The 16,233-nt window shown below is 35.0% G+C and overlaps 1 protein-coding gene across 1 annotated transcript in view; it reads right to left on the bottom strand.

The window, feature by feature from the left end:
- Positions 1-3,704: 3,704 nt before the first annotated feature.
- The window catches only part of LOC100373618 (clustered mitochondria protein homolog), a 58,061-nt gene continuing 45,532 nt past the window's right edge, over positions 3,705-16,233 (bottom strand). Inside the window, exons 20-30 of the mRNA XM_085491731.1 lie at positions 14,689-14,758; positions 14,102-14,192; positions 13,458-13,696; positions 12,710-12,849; positions 12,235-12,315; positions 11,741-11,866; positions 11,018-11,139; positions 10,119-10,212; positions 9,460-9,543; positions 8,649-8,773; positions 3,705-8,360 (exon numbers count right to left, since the gene is read on the bottom strand). Coding sequence (XP_085347857.1) covers positions 8,174-8,360; positions 8,649-8,773; positions 9,460-9,543; positions 10,119-10,212; positions 11,018-11,139; positions 11,741-11,866; positions 12,235-12,315; positions 12,710-12,849; positions 13,458-13,696; positions 14,102-14,192; positions 14,689-14,758 — 1,359 coding nt within the window. The 3' untranslated portion in view covers positions 3,705-8,173. The remainder of the gene's footprint in view (positions 8,361-8,648; positions 8,774-9,459; positions 9,544-10,118; positions 10,213-11,017; positions 11,140-11,740; positions 11,867-12,234; positions 12,316-12,709; positions 12,850-13,457; positions 13,697-14,101; positions 14,193-14,688; positions 14,759-16,233) is intronic.

The raw sequence follows: 16,233 nt of genomic DNA, 5'->3' as shown, positions 1-16,233 counted from the left end.
GATCGCTTGCCTTCAGCTTTTAACCCCACCTCAAAGTGCTTCCACGATTGAGAGTCCCACAGATTGCAAAATCTCGTTCGCAACCAAGGTAGGAGTGCCAAATACATGTGTGGGTTCCATGTGTGGCATCGCTAAGTGGCAAGATGAACATGTCTTATGTGGCATAGGTCTAGTCGGCACATTCTTATTCTTTTTCAATGACTTAGGCATGATGCAGTCTAAGAAAAGATTAGCAAAAAAACAAAACAAGCAAATTCACACTGCCAAAACATGAATTGAAGTGAATTCAAACTGAGAAACAAGATATGAATGTCACAGTCCCAGTTATTCAATTATAAAATACTCATAATAAAATAATACATGGAACATCTGCAAAAATTTAATTAATATGTACTTTATGTGGGTGCAACTCTTCATAAAGTGATTTCCCTTAATCTGATAACCGTAAACTTTATTGACTCAGGTCCAAAATATCAGAGTACACAAGTGCAACCAAACTATGTCTCATACATGCTCAAGAAACTGCATTCATAAATCTGAGTAAACCTTGCTGTACCTTCAATAACATCTTGACTTCTTTGTTAATTCAGGTCTTTGTATATTACTATGACTCGGTTTTTTTCAGTATCACCACTATAATTCCCATCAAAATGTAGCCCTGACACCCCTCTACATTCTAAACTGAGATTGGTAATGGTACGACCCATCTGTCACTGATTCAGATCAAGGTCATGACATCACTAAAAACCCTTGCATTACAATCCAAGCTAATTATTTATTCTGAGCATGCTCAGTTGTTCTCTCAGTGCAGTAGGGAGAGGTAATTGCACATAGGTTTTTCAGATCTTGAAAAAAAAAATACATGCATATTCAACAGAGACTTGTTCATCAAACTGCCAAGTTTCATTGATATCTGCTGCAGAATTTCTGAGAAAATGTTTGAGACATAGAGGGGGTGGACGGAAAGAAACCAGAAATAAGAAAGGAGACTAAAAACTGCCTCTTTTGTTATGCAAACGCTGGGCAATATTTCTGTGGTCGCGGCAGAAACAAAAAAAGAATGGAAACGTAGAGGTATCAAGCGCGTGATCGCCTTGGGGATGACCCCTTAGGTGAGGCCTTTTTCTTAGAGAATGTTACCCTAGGGTGTTCCCTTTGGACCCGGTATATTCTCTAATAGTTTCCGTCTGGGGCTGTAATCTGTAATTGAGCCTAACGAGTAATAAATGAATTTTATTTTTTTCACGGATTTTATGGTAGGTGATGTAGTAAACTTTCCAGCTCATGCACACTGCCGCTGCATCACTTAATCATAAGGATGCATATATGCATGTACCATTTCATGCAAAAGCTGTCAATATCCACATTTTAAAAATATTTAGCACTTTTTCGTTTCATAGTATATGCCAAAAAGTCATTCCCAACCCTCATGTAAAAAAATATTATGGTTTTGTCATTGCTGTTTAATGAGTCGTAATCTACAAAGTGATCCACAATCCTCGTGTGAATTGAAGTGATAGCTGTGGGTCCATAGCACTTCTTGTGTCGGTACTCAGTCTTTGTGATGGGATTTTTTAGTCATTTCTGATATTTTCAGACATCAGGATTTTTATCGACAAAGAAGAGCTATGTTTCCTTCCAAAGGCTTGCGTAACACAAACGTGCGACTGCAAATGGTATCACAAATAAAAGTCGATAAAAGTAGAATATTTTCTCGCATAACACCGTCAAAGTTAACGCCAATCGATAATATGTTTATTAAACTCTCACTAAAATCTAAACCATGACAAAAATTAGTTTTATGTTCTTTTTCCTGGGATTTAGTGCTCTGAACCACAAGTAAATGCCGTGGCAGCTATTTTCTTCAGGTCGAATAAGGACAGTATGACGTCACTGAGAATGTATTTTGGATAACTTGTTGGATCTCCCGTAAAGTGAACTACTCATCATTGTCTACTTCATATACCGACAACGCCATGTGTAACGCTGGGATATATGGCATGTAGACAATGGTATAAGAGTTAAATCAAGATAGGACAATCGACTAGTCTTGTTCCCAAAATGTTCTCAGACAGCTGGCTCCGACTGCGTCAGTTCTACCTAGCCTGCCAGGGACGCACTTTGCCCGACAGTCCTTCGTCCAAAGCCCTCATCTCGGAGGCAAACCCGGCGGCGTGTGAGGAAGGATCCACAAAGAGACTCGCAACGGGCCCCATAGGAGGAAAGACCTCCAGGGGCAGGTAGCCAGTAAAATCAGGTAAACCAATGCCTGAAAACACAGACTGTGAGGATGCCCTCAGTCTCTGCCTCAGAACTCCAGTGAAAAATACACGCCTTCAAGGCAAAAACCCAGAACCTGCACGCAGCCATGGCAAAAGCATTTCGGATGCGGGTTCTATGGTAAATTCTGAATATAACCACTGCACAGTCGTCTCGAAAAACTAGGAGAAAAAAAACGGCAGAGAGCTTCTGGTGCTGTCATTGCATCTATCCATTTCTAAATACATAGATCAAGCATAAAATGAAGACGACATGCATGAGGGAAGCGATTTACAGTTGGGAAAAGGTGACGCAACAAAATCAATGAGTGATTAAGCTACAATGCAGGTTTTTATTTCTTTGTTGTAAAAAATGCTACACACAAATGGGAAAACGACACGAAGGTAAAAATGACAAAGAAAACTTATCCTACCAGCTAAAATGTTGGATGCCGCGGCAGCGGCAACAGCCCAAGCTAGAAACCCAGACACGAAAAAGCAAGCAATCCTGGCTGAGCCTCTAAACTTCATCCCCCCTCGATGCGGAGAAAAAGAAGAGTGGATATCCAACCGTAATGGCGCCGCCATATGGACTTGGTCACCTGGTTTGTGACGTAAGGGAAAAGAATCTTGGGGTCTTCCCCTGACCTAGATTCTGTCTCTCAGTCATTGGCAGAATTGCTGATTAATGCCTACAGTTGAAAATTTTGACTGACCGGAGTCTATGGTGGGTAATTGAACGTAGTGAAATGGTCGCCAGCCATTTTGAATCTTATCTGAAAAACAAAATGTGCATCAAGGTCTGAAGATAAGGTCCTATAATGTCCAATGAATATACCAAGTTTGAACAAAATCCATCTGTAAACGGCCAATAAATTGTTCAGTATAAACATGGCTGCCATCTTGAATCATCTTGATGTGCATATGTATTATGTCATGTATGATGTGTGACGTTTGATTATGATTGGTGCAGGCATTTCTAAGATACAGGTCCAGACGGACGAAGGTAAAAACATAAGTCCCCGTTTGAATGCAGTTTACCACCTCTTCAAATCAACCTCATTTACATATTCACTCTTTTCATATATAGAAAATAGTAATCATGATTTTTGGTAGTTATTCAATATAACAAAGTTTCTAGAAATAGAAAGTGAACACATTCAATGACTAGAACAATTGAAATTTACACATGTATTAATTACATAGTTAACACATGGGATGACAAGAACTGTTCCACTCCATTAGGTTTTATTGTTCCAAGAATACAACTATGCACCTAATAAAGTTCATAGTGTTAGCCTTGTAATATATTAATGCACCTGTAATATACTATTCAGATGAACTGATGAAGAGCCAGAACCAAAACGTCTAGTTACATCAAATAATTTTTAAGGATTCCTACTACCACTTTCTATATATTATTTATAATATAAAACTACTCACATAGATATTTATTAATTTTTTTATTGCTGCATAACATGCACAACAGGTTACCTTCACACCATTATTTTCTAACTCAAACACGTGAAAACAAAAGAAATACAACTCGCATGATATATATATACTGTGCAATTTGGAGCAAGTAATTTGCATACTACAAACATGTTATGAACTAAAATTCCATATTTGGTTATAGTATGAAAATTGCTATTTATAGTATGCAAATTGCTATTTATAGTATGCAAATTGCTATTTATAGTATGCAAATTGCTATTTATAGTATGCAAATTGCTATTTATAGTATGCAGATCTCAAATTAGGTCAATAAATCGCAAAGCGTACACAGTAAAAAAAACACACATGTGTAATCTAGTCATGGAACCTTTGACCTGTCTTTGAATCAAACTACAGATTAAAATCAAAAACGAAAGATAAAGTGCATAGAAGATCATTGGTTAAAAGTGACAGACAGACAGCATTTGCATTTGAGGACAAGGAGGACATTTGAAATATATAGACCCAGACCAAATGCCTTTGTTAGGCGCTTTGTGATTGGTTAATTGGGTATAAATTTGATAAAGGCCTACATAAACAACAAATCAGATGTTACTCATAGAACTCATTCCATGCTCCTTGAGAATACTTGTATCAATTATTGAAATCACATGAAAAATGTTGAGAATAGAAAATTAAAAAAAAAAGTGAATAAATCTGTTACTTTTAATTAAATGATGAGGCAACAGCGATTTACAATACTGCTTTAAAAAAATAACATTTTACAAGTACATGATACAAACAAATTAATAAGCCAACAATATGTGAAAAAAATCCCACCACATGAATGACTATACAAAATTAAGATCAAAAAAGGTACAAGGGCTATCTATCTATTGAATTATCAACTGCTAAGCATTCATTTCTATATCACTAAAATCCCGAAATTTACTATCTTCTCCAAGACTACTACCAATCATTGCCCGAATATCAAAAACAATATACATTTCTCCCGGTTGGTCAGCAGGTGCAAACACACACCCGCCTTAAAAACAGAAATGTACAAAAAACAACTTTATCAAGTATTGGTATAACTCAGTACACACAACTTGAGTACTCGGTTAGACCATACATTACATTTAAACTATATTTAAATTAAACATTAGAATTGCACACATGCACACTCAAGAAAATCTTTAAACATTGACAAATGACAGTGCCGTTTCTGTTCAGATCTACATCAGCAAAAACGGTGGAGACATAGACACTTAGAGGCACACACATTGCAACAAACAGTGAGCCGAGACATGGACAGTGCCCTCAAACATGATAGCAGGGAATAAATATACTAGCAGAGCAATGCTGGAAGAACATATGAAGTGGGCAGGGAAGCAGGGGTTAGGTACGAGATATTTCAATTTCAATAAGAAATTTTTTACTAACAGGAAATTATTTACCAGATTGAACAGAAAAGAACCAATAAAACACATCGGAATTCAAAACAGCCAATCGCTAATCAGATTGAATTCATAACAACCAATCAGAATACCTGCTTAACATGCATTAACTTTTAGCAGTTATTATACGTATACCTTCACCAAACAAACAAGTGATAATTAAGAGAAATAGCAAATGTTCACAATAAGTCTTATTAAATCAAAAATTAAAGAAAGCTCATTACAGAACTCCTGTGTATCGAAAGTATTAGAAAGATGAAATATTTCAAATTAATCAAAAATTTAAGACTAGCCTAACTGATAACTAGTCTGTCTGATAAGTTTGATTGAAATCATAATAACTGGTTGAGAAATGTGTAGGGCAGCAGAAAATTTATTGAAATTGGACAATTATGATGCATGTGGATTTGGATCCTTAACCAATTTATTAATCACATCATCCCAGAGCATCTCAGTATTAAGTTTAATCAAAATTTGTTAAGTGTACTGGCTAATTTATGTAAATAATATGCATGGTTTCAACCATAAACCACCACAGATACGACTTGCACCTTTAAGCAACTACGTCATATAATCTGTGAAGTGGTTCTTGAGATATCAGTGGATAAGCTTAAATTTGGCTAATTATTTAATATTCATAGATTTCATCCAAAACCTCAGAGAATCTATGTACAAAGTTTCATTGAAATTCAACAAGTGGTTTTTGTGATATCCATGGAAACATTGAACATAATACAAACCCACATACAGACGGGGTAACTGCAGCAACTCTGAATGGAGTATTTTTTGCACACTGGAGTCAACCGTGTACACATGAAACCCGATTTACTAAATTTCTGGGGCCTGCACATGTTTGAAGTTAATACCAGCACTCCAGAAAAAATTTGACCCTTCTTTTTCCTTATATACATATGCTTATTAAACTTTAGCACCTAATTTGGAACGATAATTTTTCTAATTTATTGTGTTTTTTTTATATTACTTTTTTTTTACATTATTATGTTCCTAATATAAATTTCTGAAATGTGTCTTACACAAGTCAAGTTATACACCTAGACGTCAGAACATTTACAAAAAATATCCCTCTGAATTTTACATAGCAAGATTATACTTGCTTTACCAAAATCCAAAGTTTTAACATTCAATGGACCAGTGGGCTTACTGTAACAGTTAGCCCTGTCTGAAAATTCAGAAAACGCCAGAGTCAGTAAAACCAATCACCTAGGGGGTCCAATCACCTAGGGGGTCCAGTACCCCTATCTCCAGTTCTATTCTTTACATCACTGAGGTATTCACAGGGGATGTTGTGAAGGGAGGCGGGGGTGGTTGGCGAGTATGACTTCACTATGTAAAACTTCAAATTATCTTCTTTTTTGCTAACTATGTTTCCTTTCATTATGGCCAACACTGCTCAGTCTGGCTCCAGTCATCTCAAACATGAATTCTAAAAGTCAAGATATTTTGATTCCATTGCTGCATAAAAGTAAACATACAAGACACCAGCAACCCGCCATTAATGAAAGATCTGTCAAACAGCTTAGACAGATACAAGAACAGAACATTGGATTATCATTAATCCACTCTAGTAAAATTAAGATTATAAAACACGATTAACAAATGATTCATTAACTCTGTAATTACATCAGGCATTCTAGATCGAAAAGAATCGTGTACAGCACTCATACATTGCAGTATGAACAGCGCCACCTAGTGGCAACAGTTAGAAATGCCTGGAACACTGGTAGTCAAATTGCAATGGTTTCTATCACTATAGAATAAATAGCACCAATGGCGGATGTTTTATTTCAGTGATTTCTTCAATCAGAGGATGTCAGAACACTTGCAAAAATCTATCACATTGAACAGAATAACTTTTAAAGGGACAATGGGTTTGAAATCATGGGACACCATAGTTTTCATTTGTAAAGTGTCATCGTTTTTATTTTAATTTCAAGATTTGGGTAACCGAAAAGCGTATTTTGTGTGTTCAACTTGGCTGGGTTTTATTTTTACTCAAATAAGACTTTGATCCACAAAATGAAACGTGCACAAAAACATTCTAACCTTAATAATAACCTAGACTGTATATGAATATTAACAGCAGATTAATCATTTCAAAATCATAACTAATTTCTTAAATGAAAATCATATTAATTTTATGGGACTTTTCCCATACAGAAAATTGAAAAAATTTCATATAAATATTACAAAATTATTGAGCTTAAATCATAATGTGTTTTCAGCATTATGTATAAATGATGGAGTTTTAAGTCATCGACAATACTGGCCACCTTGAATTTTGGCCAATGGTATGTTTCTCACGAGCAAAAAAAAAAAAAAATTATCAAACTTTTCACAAAAACATTTAACCACTCAAGTTAAATGCATTTCATCCAAACACTCACAACTGGCATTAGAACCTATCAAGTTAGCTACTGAAAACACCTCACCTATCCAGAAATGTATAAAATATTTACAGTATCTATTACACCACCTCAAATACACCCAAGAAGCAGCTATCTACCGGTCGATATCAAACGACAATTCATGAATAAGTGAATTTATAAACTGTATTATTGCTTATAAGAAATTAAGCAAACAGATTGTTTTGAATTATTACACTTGAATTTGAACAAAATGAGAATTGTAGAAATTAAAATTTTATGTTACAAATCTAAATATTTTAAAGGGAAAACTCTGTAGTGTAGAGGCCATTTTGAACAATGCATTGTGGGTAAATATAGAAGATATAGTACTGTTTCGGGCCAGGAAATATCTTGATCTCATTCAAACTTTAATGACCTGAGGAACATGAAAGGAAACACTGAGGAACAAATAAGACGCATTTGTCAAATCTTTAAATCTCTAATTTACTGTAAATAAAACATTCTCACTGGAGAAACAAGCTTCTATAGCACACAGCAAACAAACATTGAAATGATGAAATCATTTTGATGCACCAGTGTGCAGCATACTGCTATCATGTGACCACCATGTGACCACCATGTTTCACAAATTGACGTTTCAGTTTGCAACCACTTCAATTGGTGTGTCCACAGGAATTCCACCAACTTGTGCTTTGGAATTTTCAGATGACTTTGTAACTTCCTCAACTTGAGAACTGCTCTCGGCTTCCGCTATCTTTATTGTACCCGGCTCGGCAGACATGTCTCTCTCCATTTCTTCAGCAATTTTCTCAATATCTTTTTGGCTGCAAAAGAACAGTATATTTTCACTATTAGAAGCATGTAATGTAATATGTTGTCTTTCTTAGCAGTGTATCATTCCACACTGTCATTTTGAATCCAATTCAGGAAGAAAATGATACACACATCTTATGCTATAATGTCTGTCCCAAGTTGACGTATGATGAGGGGAATTCAATGAAAATGCATAGAAAGTTAAATCTAAGTCGCGGTTTGCCGAATAAAAGAGGACCAAAATAGCTCAAAATGTTTGTTTGGATGGGACTTTCAGTACACAGCATTTGTATACTCACCTCAGAGAGATTATGAGAATCCCGTTGATAATGTTCATCATTTCAATAACTGTATTCATTGGAGGTGGTGAGATATTGAACTGTTGTACGGCTGCCTTTGCACCAGTCTTATAAAGTTCATTCATCTATGGGGAACAAATAAAGAATCTAGAAAATGCTCCGGCACAAAATGAATTCAATATTCAACGAACAATCAAAAACAAGCAATTTAAGCCTCAACCTTGATTCATTATTATTATCGCACTGTTTGTACAGATTAATTCACAACTACCATGCGACAAGGTATAGTAAACAAAATTTATTATAGCTCAATGTCACACTGCGGGTCTTTAGAGGGAGATATGGCAAAACAAAAATTGTCCATTACTAGATGCGGGAAATGTACCCAAAAACTTTGAGTTTGTCAAATCGTGCAGGGTTTTAACACCACTATGACACTTTTTTTTTTGTCTTGCTTTTACATACAATTTCATGCATAATACTGAATCTTGTAATGAGGGGGAAAGAGTTAATTCAAATGCACAATTATATCAAACTATTATCAGACCAGACAAACTTCTAAACAAAATGCATATACTACATGTTTTATTTGATTTAGGCACTTGCCATGTGCTAAAACTTGTATAATGCAAATTATATAGGATTGGAATCAAAACTAATCAGGCCCGGAGTTGGTGATAGACCAAGTTTTATTCAAATCCATCTGTATAGACAGACAGAAAGACAGACATAAGTGCAACATAACCTCCCATTTGAGCATTGTATGTCAATGTGAAGTTACAGAAAGGAAAATAAAAATGTGAGTACTTACAGCTTTTTGAAGATTAACAGCTTGTTGAGTGAGGTGTCTCAAGCACTCCAGACTCTGCTTCGTCTTTTCATGCTCTTCACCGAGCTGTAGGTATCAAAGCAAATTTATTTAATGGCTGGTTTTCCACTAACCTTTCATCAGTAGCCAATATCTGTGGTTTCTATGAACTCCTTCACCAATTGAAAAATAATATTTGATTGGGCAACAACAAATTATGTCACTTTTGCCACCAATGGCTATGAATTTAAACCATGAATTGTTTCAAGGAAATTAAAAGTATATATTATGCAGTGCATGTTAAAGTTGCACATTTTAAAGTTACAATTTTTGTTACAAAAATTCAATTTTTCATTTCTTCTTTTTACCACTACTTTCTTGCCCAAATTGTTTCTGCACTTTTTTCCAATATTCTTCAATATTCCTGGAATTAAACCCAAATTTTGGAGCGAAGACAAAATTTAGTTGATTTCCGTTTTTTACTCACAAAATTTGACTATTTTTGTCCTAATCTTCTGAAGAAATGTGCAGACTATAAACAGGACTATTTTGTGAATTGGTGATGAAATGAGGGAACTAGTGGTGAAAATGTTAAAGGCTTGAGCCAACATGCTAGCCTGAACACAAGATGCTAAAATGCGCATAACAAATTAGTAACTTACATGTTGTTTGTATATATTGTAGGTTTCCTTTTCACTTTGTAATGCTGCTCTGAAATCGCCTTTACATGACTGCACTCTTGCCACCAAATGGTAACTATAGTTGTTAGGAAAACAAAAAAATATTATGACAAACTACTGCATATAGTTGTGTAATTATTACATTTCTAGTTTTCAATTTTGTTGACCTTGACCTTAATTGGAGGTCGAAAGTCCGGGAACTAATTTAAATGAGGCCTATATTACACAGTAGAATTAAACAAATACTTTATATGATGTACATTGCAGATTAGCATCTAGTAAGGATGACGTAGTTTCATCCCTGATTTCCCCAATTATTTGCAGGTGCTGAAGCAATGTGAAATGTACATAATCCTGTTTATGAACATTTGGGAAATGTTGAATTGTGACAAAAAAGAAATTAAGTGAACACTCCTACTGAAATACAACTCAGCTTTCACTAGGAATCTTATGATTGTTGACCCATGTAAACAAAGGTAACATCTTTTGCTAGGTTTACATGACTGCATTTTATCCGAGTCGATTGATTGCTACTCCCATAAATTAACAGTGATCACCTCTTGTCCAAATGATATGCCAGTGGTTAAACATAGTCCTGATTTTGAACCGTTTTGTTTAGAGCCAAACAGGAATAGTGTCCTAGAAATAGAGTTCTCCTTTGAATGGTCATACTGGTGTTCAACCTTTAGGGTTTAGTGTAGCAAAACTCGACTCAAGTTGAGCGCATTTCAACACACTCAAGCTGCTGGGCTCTATTAAAATGCTGTTGTGTCAATGTGGTAAATGTGGATTTTAGACTACACAAACCCCCTTCTACGTTAACAATACTAAACAACAGTGATCACTGCACCAATGTTGTGTCTTTAAAAACCAGTAAATACCTCAGTGCCGTCTTCATACTCATATGGCCATGGAATTTGATGTTGTTTTCTAATGCTTTCTGTAAGAATTTTAATGATAAGTCGTATTCTTCAACACCTTGTAGCACCAAACCAATATTGCTCTAAGAAAAGGAAATAATAACATGCATAAATTTGAATATTTTCATCTAACTATATAATTTTAACTTGTCGGTAGAGGGCGCTGTCATGGTAAAGATATAGTATCTATTCATTTGTATTTGTCAGTGCATAGAATGTTGTAAACTCAACTGTGAAACCGTACCAAATATATTTTCAATTCCATATATATTCCTCTCACTGATCTTAGTAGTATTGAAGTAAGCTCATATTTCTAATTTGTTGTTTTGTGCTTGTAGATTTTTTATCATCCATTTTTTTGTTCTTGTATCACAGACACAATTTTTTTTTTTTTTTTTTTTTTTTAAGACTTTTACAAAACAATACTAGACTAGGTTTAAAAATATACATATTTCATAAAAATAATACAAAATCTTGCACATCTTGAAACTCTTGTTGTGGCCCCAGATTCAACAATATCATACACTTACCTTCCTTATATAGTGATCTAGTGACTCGGGACAATTTTAATAGTGAACAAAGTGACGAAATATTTAATTGAAATTTATTCCCGGGATTTGAGGGTACAACCGTTTGTATATGCACAATTTAAATTATACATCAAGTTAATTATTTTGTACTTACATCAATAAGGGCAACTTCGGGATGACTTTCACCGTGAAGTAATAACGCAAGGTATCTCGCTCTGTACATTAGTTTTAATGATGTCACAATCTGTTGTCCTGCAGCACAATACAAGGCAAGATGCATCTGCAATTAAAGTTCGTGATTAGTTTTATATGGATAATAAATGATACAAGGAATATTATATTTGGTGTATTGAAAATTCACATAAAACACCAAACATTGTATTTAAAGATCATTATTTTGATCTTGTATAGACAGTCATTTTTACATTTTTCTTTATTGCAAAAATATAAAAAGTAACGTTGAGCCAAGCTGTTTATTAATTCATGTTTCAGTAATAATTCACACATATACATCTATACATGTCTCAATCTAGCTACCAATGAGTCTGAGAGAACTATTTTTTCGGGGTATTGCTGGGTTCGACTATCTAAGACTACTTATCACTTGAAATATTTCTATATATTTTTAGTAAATAAAGTAATACTTACATATTCTGTAATAGTATTTGGATGGTCCACTCCCAGGCATCTTTCACTCATGATAACTGCCTTCTGTTGCATTTCCATGGCCTACAATTACAGACACAATGTCACACATATGTGCATGCAGGTTCTTTTCTAATGTTATTGTCATATCATGCCAACAATGTCCAAATAGGGGTACGGTAATTTAATGAAATGTTGTACCCTACAAAGCTCAAATAAGGACATAAAATCTAATAATTATGTCATTAAATGTCTAGCTATAGAAATCTCAAATGCCCAAATATGGACAATGGTCTATATATGGTGACATACAATGCCCAAATATGGATAATGGTCTATATATGGTGATATAAAATGCCCAAATATGGACAATGGTCTAAATATGACAACATAAATGCCTAAATATAGACAATGGTCTGGATATGGAGAAATAAAATCCCTAAATATAATCAGTAGTATGAAATATTTGTATTCATACCTCATTCAGTTCTCCCATAATATAGTGCAATCTTGCTAGCGATCTCAAACATGCTGCAAACTCAGGATGCATAGGACCATATACATTACTGAATAAATTAAGTGCTTCATTAATTAATTCATACCCTTCCTTTATGTAACCTGGAAACATAAAAAACAATTATAAAATATTAATATCCATCTATTTGGCACAACAAAATGATGCAATACTAAATCACAACAAATATTTGTTGTACATAATCATCTAGTCTCTCCACACAAAAAAAGTATTTAGTCAGTTGAAAATGACTTCAATGTAAGTGTCATCAAGACCCTCTTCAGTATCAACTAAACCAGCCAATCAATGGAGAGTATTTTACTTCCCATGATTCATCAGTGCTGATGTCTGATGAGCAGTGTGAATACAAGTTCACAGCTAGCTATCACCCAGTTATGAGGAAAACAATCATTCTGAATTCAAAATCAATGAAAGCTGTAATATATGCAATATACAGAAAAAGGTAGTAGGTAATCATAGTTATGATTAGAGTGAGAGATCAGACAAAAAATTACAAGCTTATAATATTCTATTACATTTTTTCGTCTTATTTTTCAATGACCTCTCACTCCATTCATATCTATCATTGAAAAAGGATACATTGTTTGATAAGTCTTCTTATAGTGAATAATCACCAACTTATGAATTTGAACGGTAATATCTATGCAGATATCAAGATAGAAATGTTTTTCAGGTGTCTAAATGCTCTTACCTTGTTGTACTTTAGCCTGGCCTGTTTGAAAGTAACTGTAAGCATCACTGGCAATAGGATTAACGTGTTTAACAACAGGAAACATGTTAAGAATGTCTTCCTCTGTAAACGTGGGTTTGTGCTTATTATCAAAGTTGTATTCTCGCAGCATAATTTGTATACCAACTTTGAGACAAATCTCGCGTAGCAGCGATATCTTCTGTATGTGATACTTCTCAACCACGGCATCTACGCTTTCGCTGTGAAGTGAAAATTACATAAACAGGAATGACAGAATGTTAGGCATAACCAGTGCAACAGAAAGACTTTCTAGTGAATCCCCCACCTTTTGATCTAACTTTAACCCAATATGTACCCTCAAATGGGGGGGGGGGTATACAACAGATTTGGTTAGAATCAGGGCAAAGGGTTGGGGGGTAACATTGGAAAGTCTTTCTGTGGAATCTTCAAACACTAAAAATAGATGCATAAAATCACTGAAAACGGGATACAACTGTTTATTTTGAATTTAATGAATTCTCTGAACCTGGGCTATAAGCACCAATGAAGAACATAGCGCAACTATAGAGTATTGCACATTTTCTAAGTTTGTTTTTATTACTAATGAAACACAGCCAAGTTAGAGGGCTTGAATCCCAACTTACCATTGCATTTCATACATATAGTACTCCTTAGCCTCTGCTTTGATATTGGTCCACATTTCTGCTGGGGTTAGAGTCGTCCAGGCCATACTGTCTATTAATACAACAAATAGAGTAAAACCATCAAGGATTGTCTCAATTATTTTCAAAGATTACCACTGATTTTGTTTAATGCAAATGTCTGCCATGTTGAGTGAAAATGTTTAAAGTTATATGTATCTAATATAAGGGACTACAAAGAGGCTACTTTCACAGTACTATGTTTTTTAAAAAATCTGTCTCAATGTGTTTAATGGTTATCACTAAGATTTTTTGACAAAAACCAGTTGGCAAATTTGGATCAGCTCAAAAAACAAAACAAACAAAAGAAAAACAGAAAACAGTACATCTCTTTTTGTACCAAGTTGACCAAGAAATGATTTCAGATGGACACACTGTGTTATATATGGTGCAGTGAGTAGTGCATCTACCAGCAGTGGCGAGATGATTGCCGTGAAGACGAATATGCATCCTGCATTTCATGTTGTAATGTCTGTGTCTGTCTGCCTGTCTGTCTGTCTGTCTGTACAATTTATTCAACTACAAGATACCTTGGAACAAGGCTGATATGTATCTGGACTTCTTCTTATTCTTCTTCTTTTTACTGTGGTTGTAAAAATGCTGTAAAATAATCACAAAACCATTTTAGGTGATACTGTCATCAAATCGTACTTTGTAGTGACCAGTGACACTTAAATGCTGAACACAAAAGTATACAATGAAACTAACCACCAACAGAGCATTTTGATCAGTTTATATGGGTCATAAACGACAAGTCTATAGAGAAGGTGCTGAATAGAGGTGTTGGGGTAAGGACAGTTTCTGACTCGCAAAGATTTGGAATTTTGCCAAAATTCGGCATGTCAAAATACTGCAGTTGATTCAATAAAGCACATATGGAAGAAAATTTGAAATGCTTTAGAAGGAAAAAATGAGAAACAGATATTTTTTTTCTCAGCCTAAAGGCATTTGTCATTTAGCTTATTATATATATAAAGTACAGTCAAACCTGTCTATAAAGGACAGTCAGTGGACTGAGCCAAACTGTCCTTTATAGACAGGTGGTCTTTATATGGAGGTGGCCTAATTTATTCATGTAATCATGAATATTAATTAGGGTGGGAATTTTAAGGGAGATCATCAGCAAAACAAACCTACAATGAATTGGTCTTTTTAATAAGTCACTCATTTTCATCTGGATAATTACACAGCTTTACTTTTTTACTACAAATTATATCATGTAAATTCACTGAAACCAAGTGATTCTGCCCATGGATTCATTGGTGTATTTAATGCATAAGAACGATTGTCAACGATCGGCCGCATTGGTGTTTCAGCTCGGACTTTCACATTCTCGCCATGCAGTCTTATTCCCCAGCCCATCACAGGCGGTAATCAGTCCCATCGTTAGTATTGTCGATTGTACACTGTGACAAAATGCACAGGCAAAGTTGCCGTGTTTGAAAAAACAAACAAACAAGCATTAAAAATGAAGAAGCATTGGTAATAAACAAAATTTACCAAACTCGTAACGATTGCTCCAACTCTCGGCGTTGAATCAGAAAGTCAAACGAACCGGAAATGAAACACGATGATCGTACACGCAATTTTACAGTTATTTGTTGCAAGCATCGACGCATCAAAACTGCCCAAACGAAATGATTTTTTCTCGAATTATTGATATTACCGTTTATGAAAAAAGAGGATCAAAATAGAAATCATTTTTCGTTGAGAATAACCCCGAGATGACCCCTCAGTTTTGCCCATGCGCTAGCTTCATTAGCATAATTTATAACGATCAACAACAAACAACATGGCGGCCAAAATAGGTCGGATTTTGCAATCCCGCGATGAGAACGAAATAGCGAATGTTTTATTATTTTGTTCGGGTATTTCATGTCGACAGGGTAAATAAAACATCTCTCATTTAATTAAACTGGTTCATTTTTCTTGTTTTCGGGACGGGAGGAATGTGCTCTTCATGTGCGAGACAGTCCACAGAAGTGCCGCTGGCCGGCTGGGGATCGATAGTATACCGGGGTAGTACCGATCGGAAACAAGCTAGTTTTTCATTTCCAACTTTGAATGAAACTGTT

The sequence above is a fragment of the Saccoglossus kowalevskii genome, chromosome 16, assembly GCF_978046115.1.
Source record: "Saccoglossus kowalevskii chromosome 16, keSacKowa6.1, whole genome shotgun sequence".
Taxonomy (NCBI): Eukaryota; Metazoa; Hemichordata; class Enteropneusta; family Harrimaniidae; genus Saccoglossus; species Saccoglossus kowalevskii.
The sequence above is the reverse complement of the archived record's forward strand: the minus strand, read 5'-3'. Positions and strand labels throughout refer to the sequence as shown.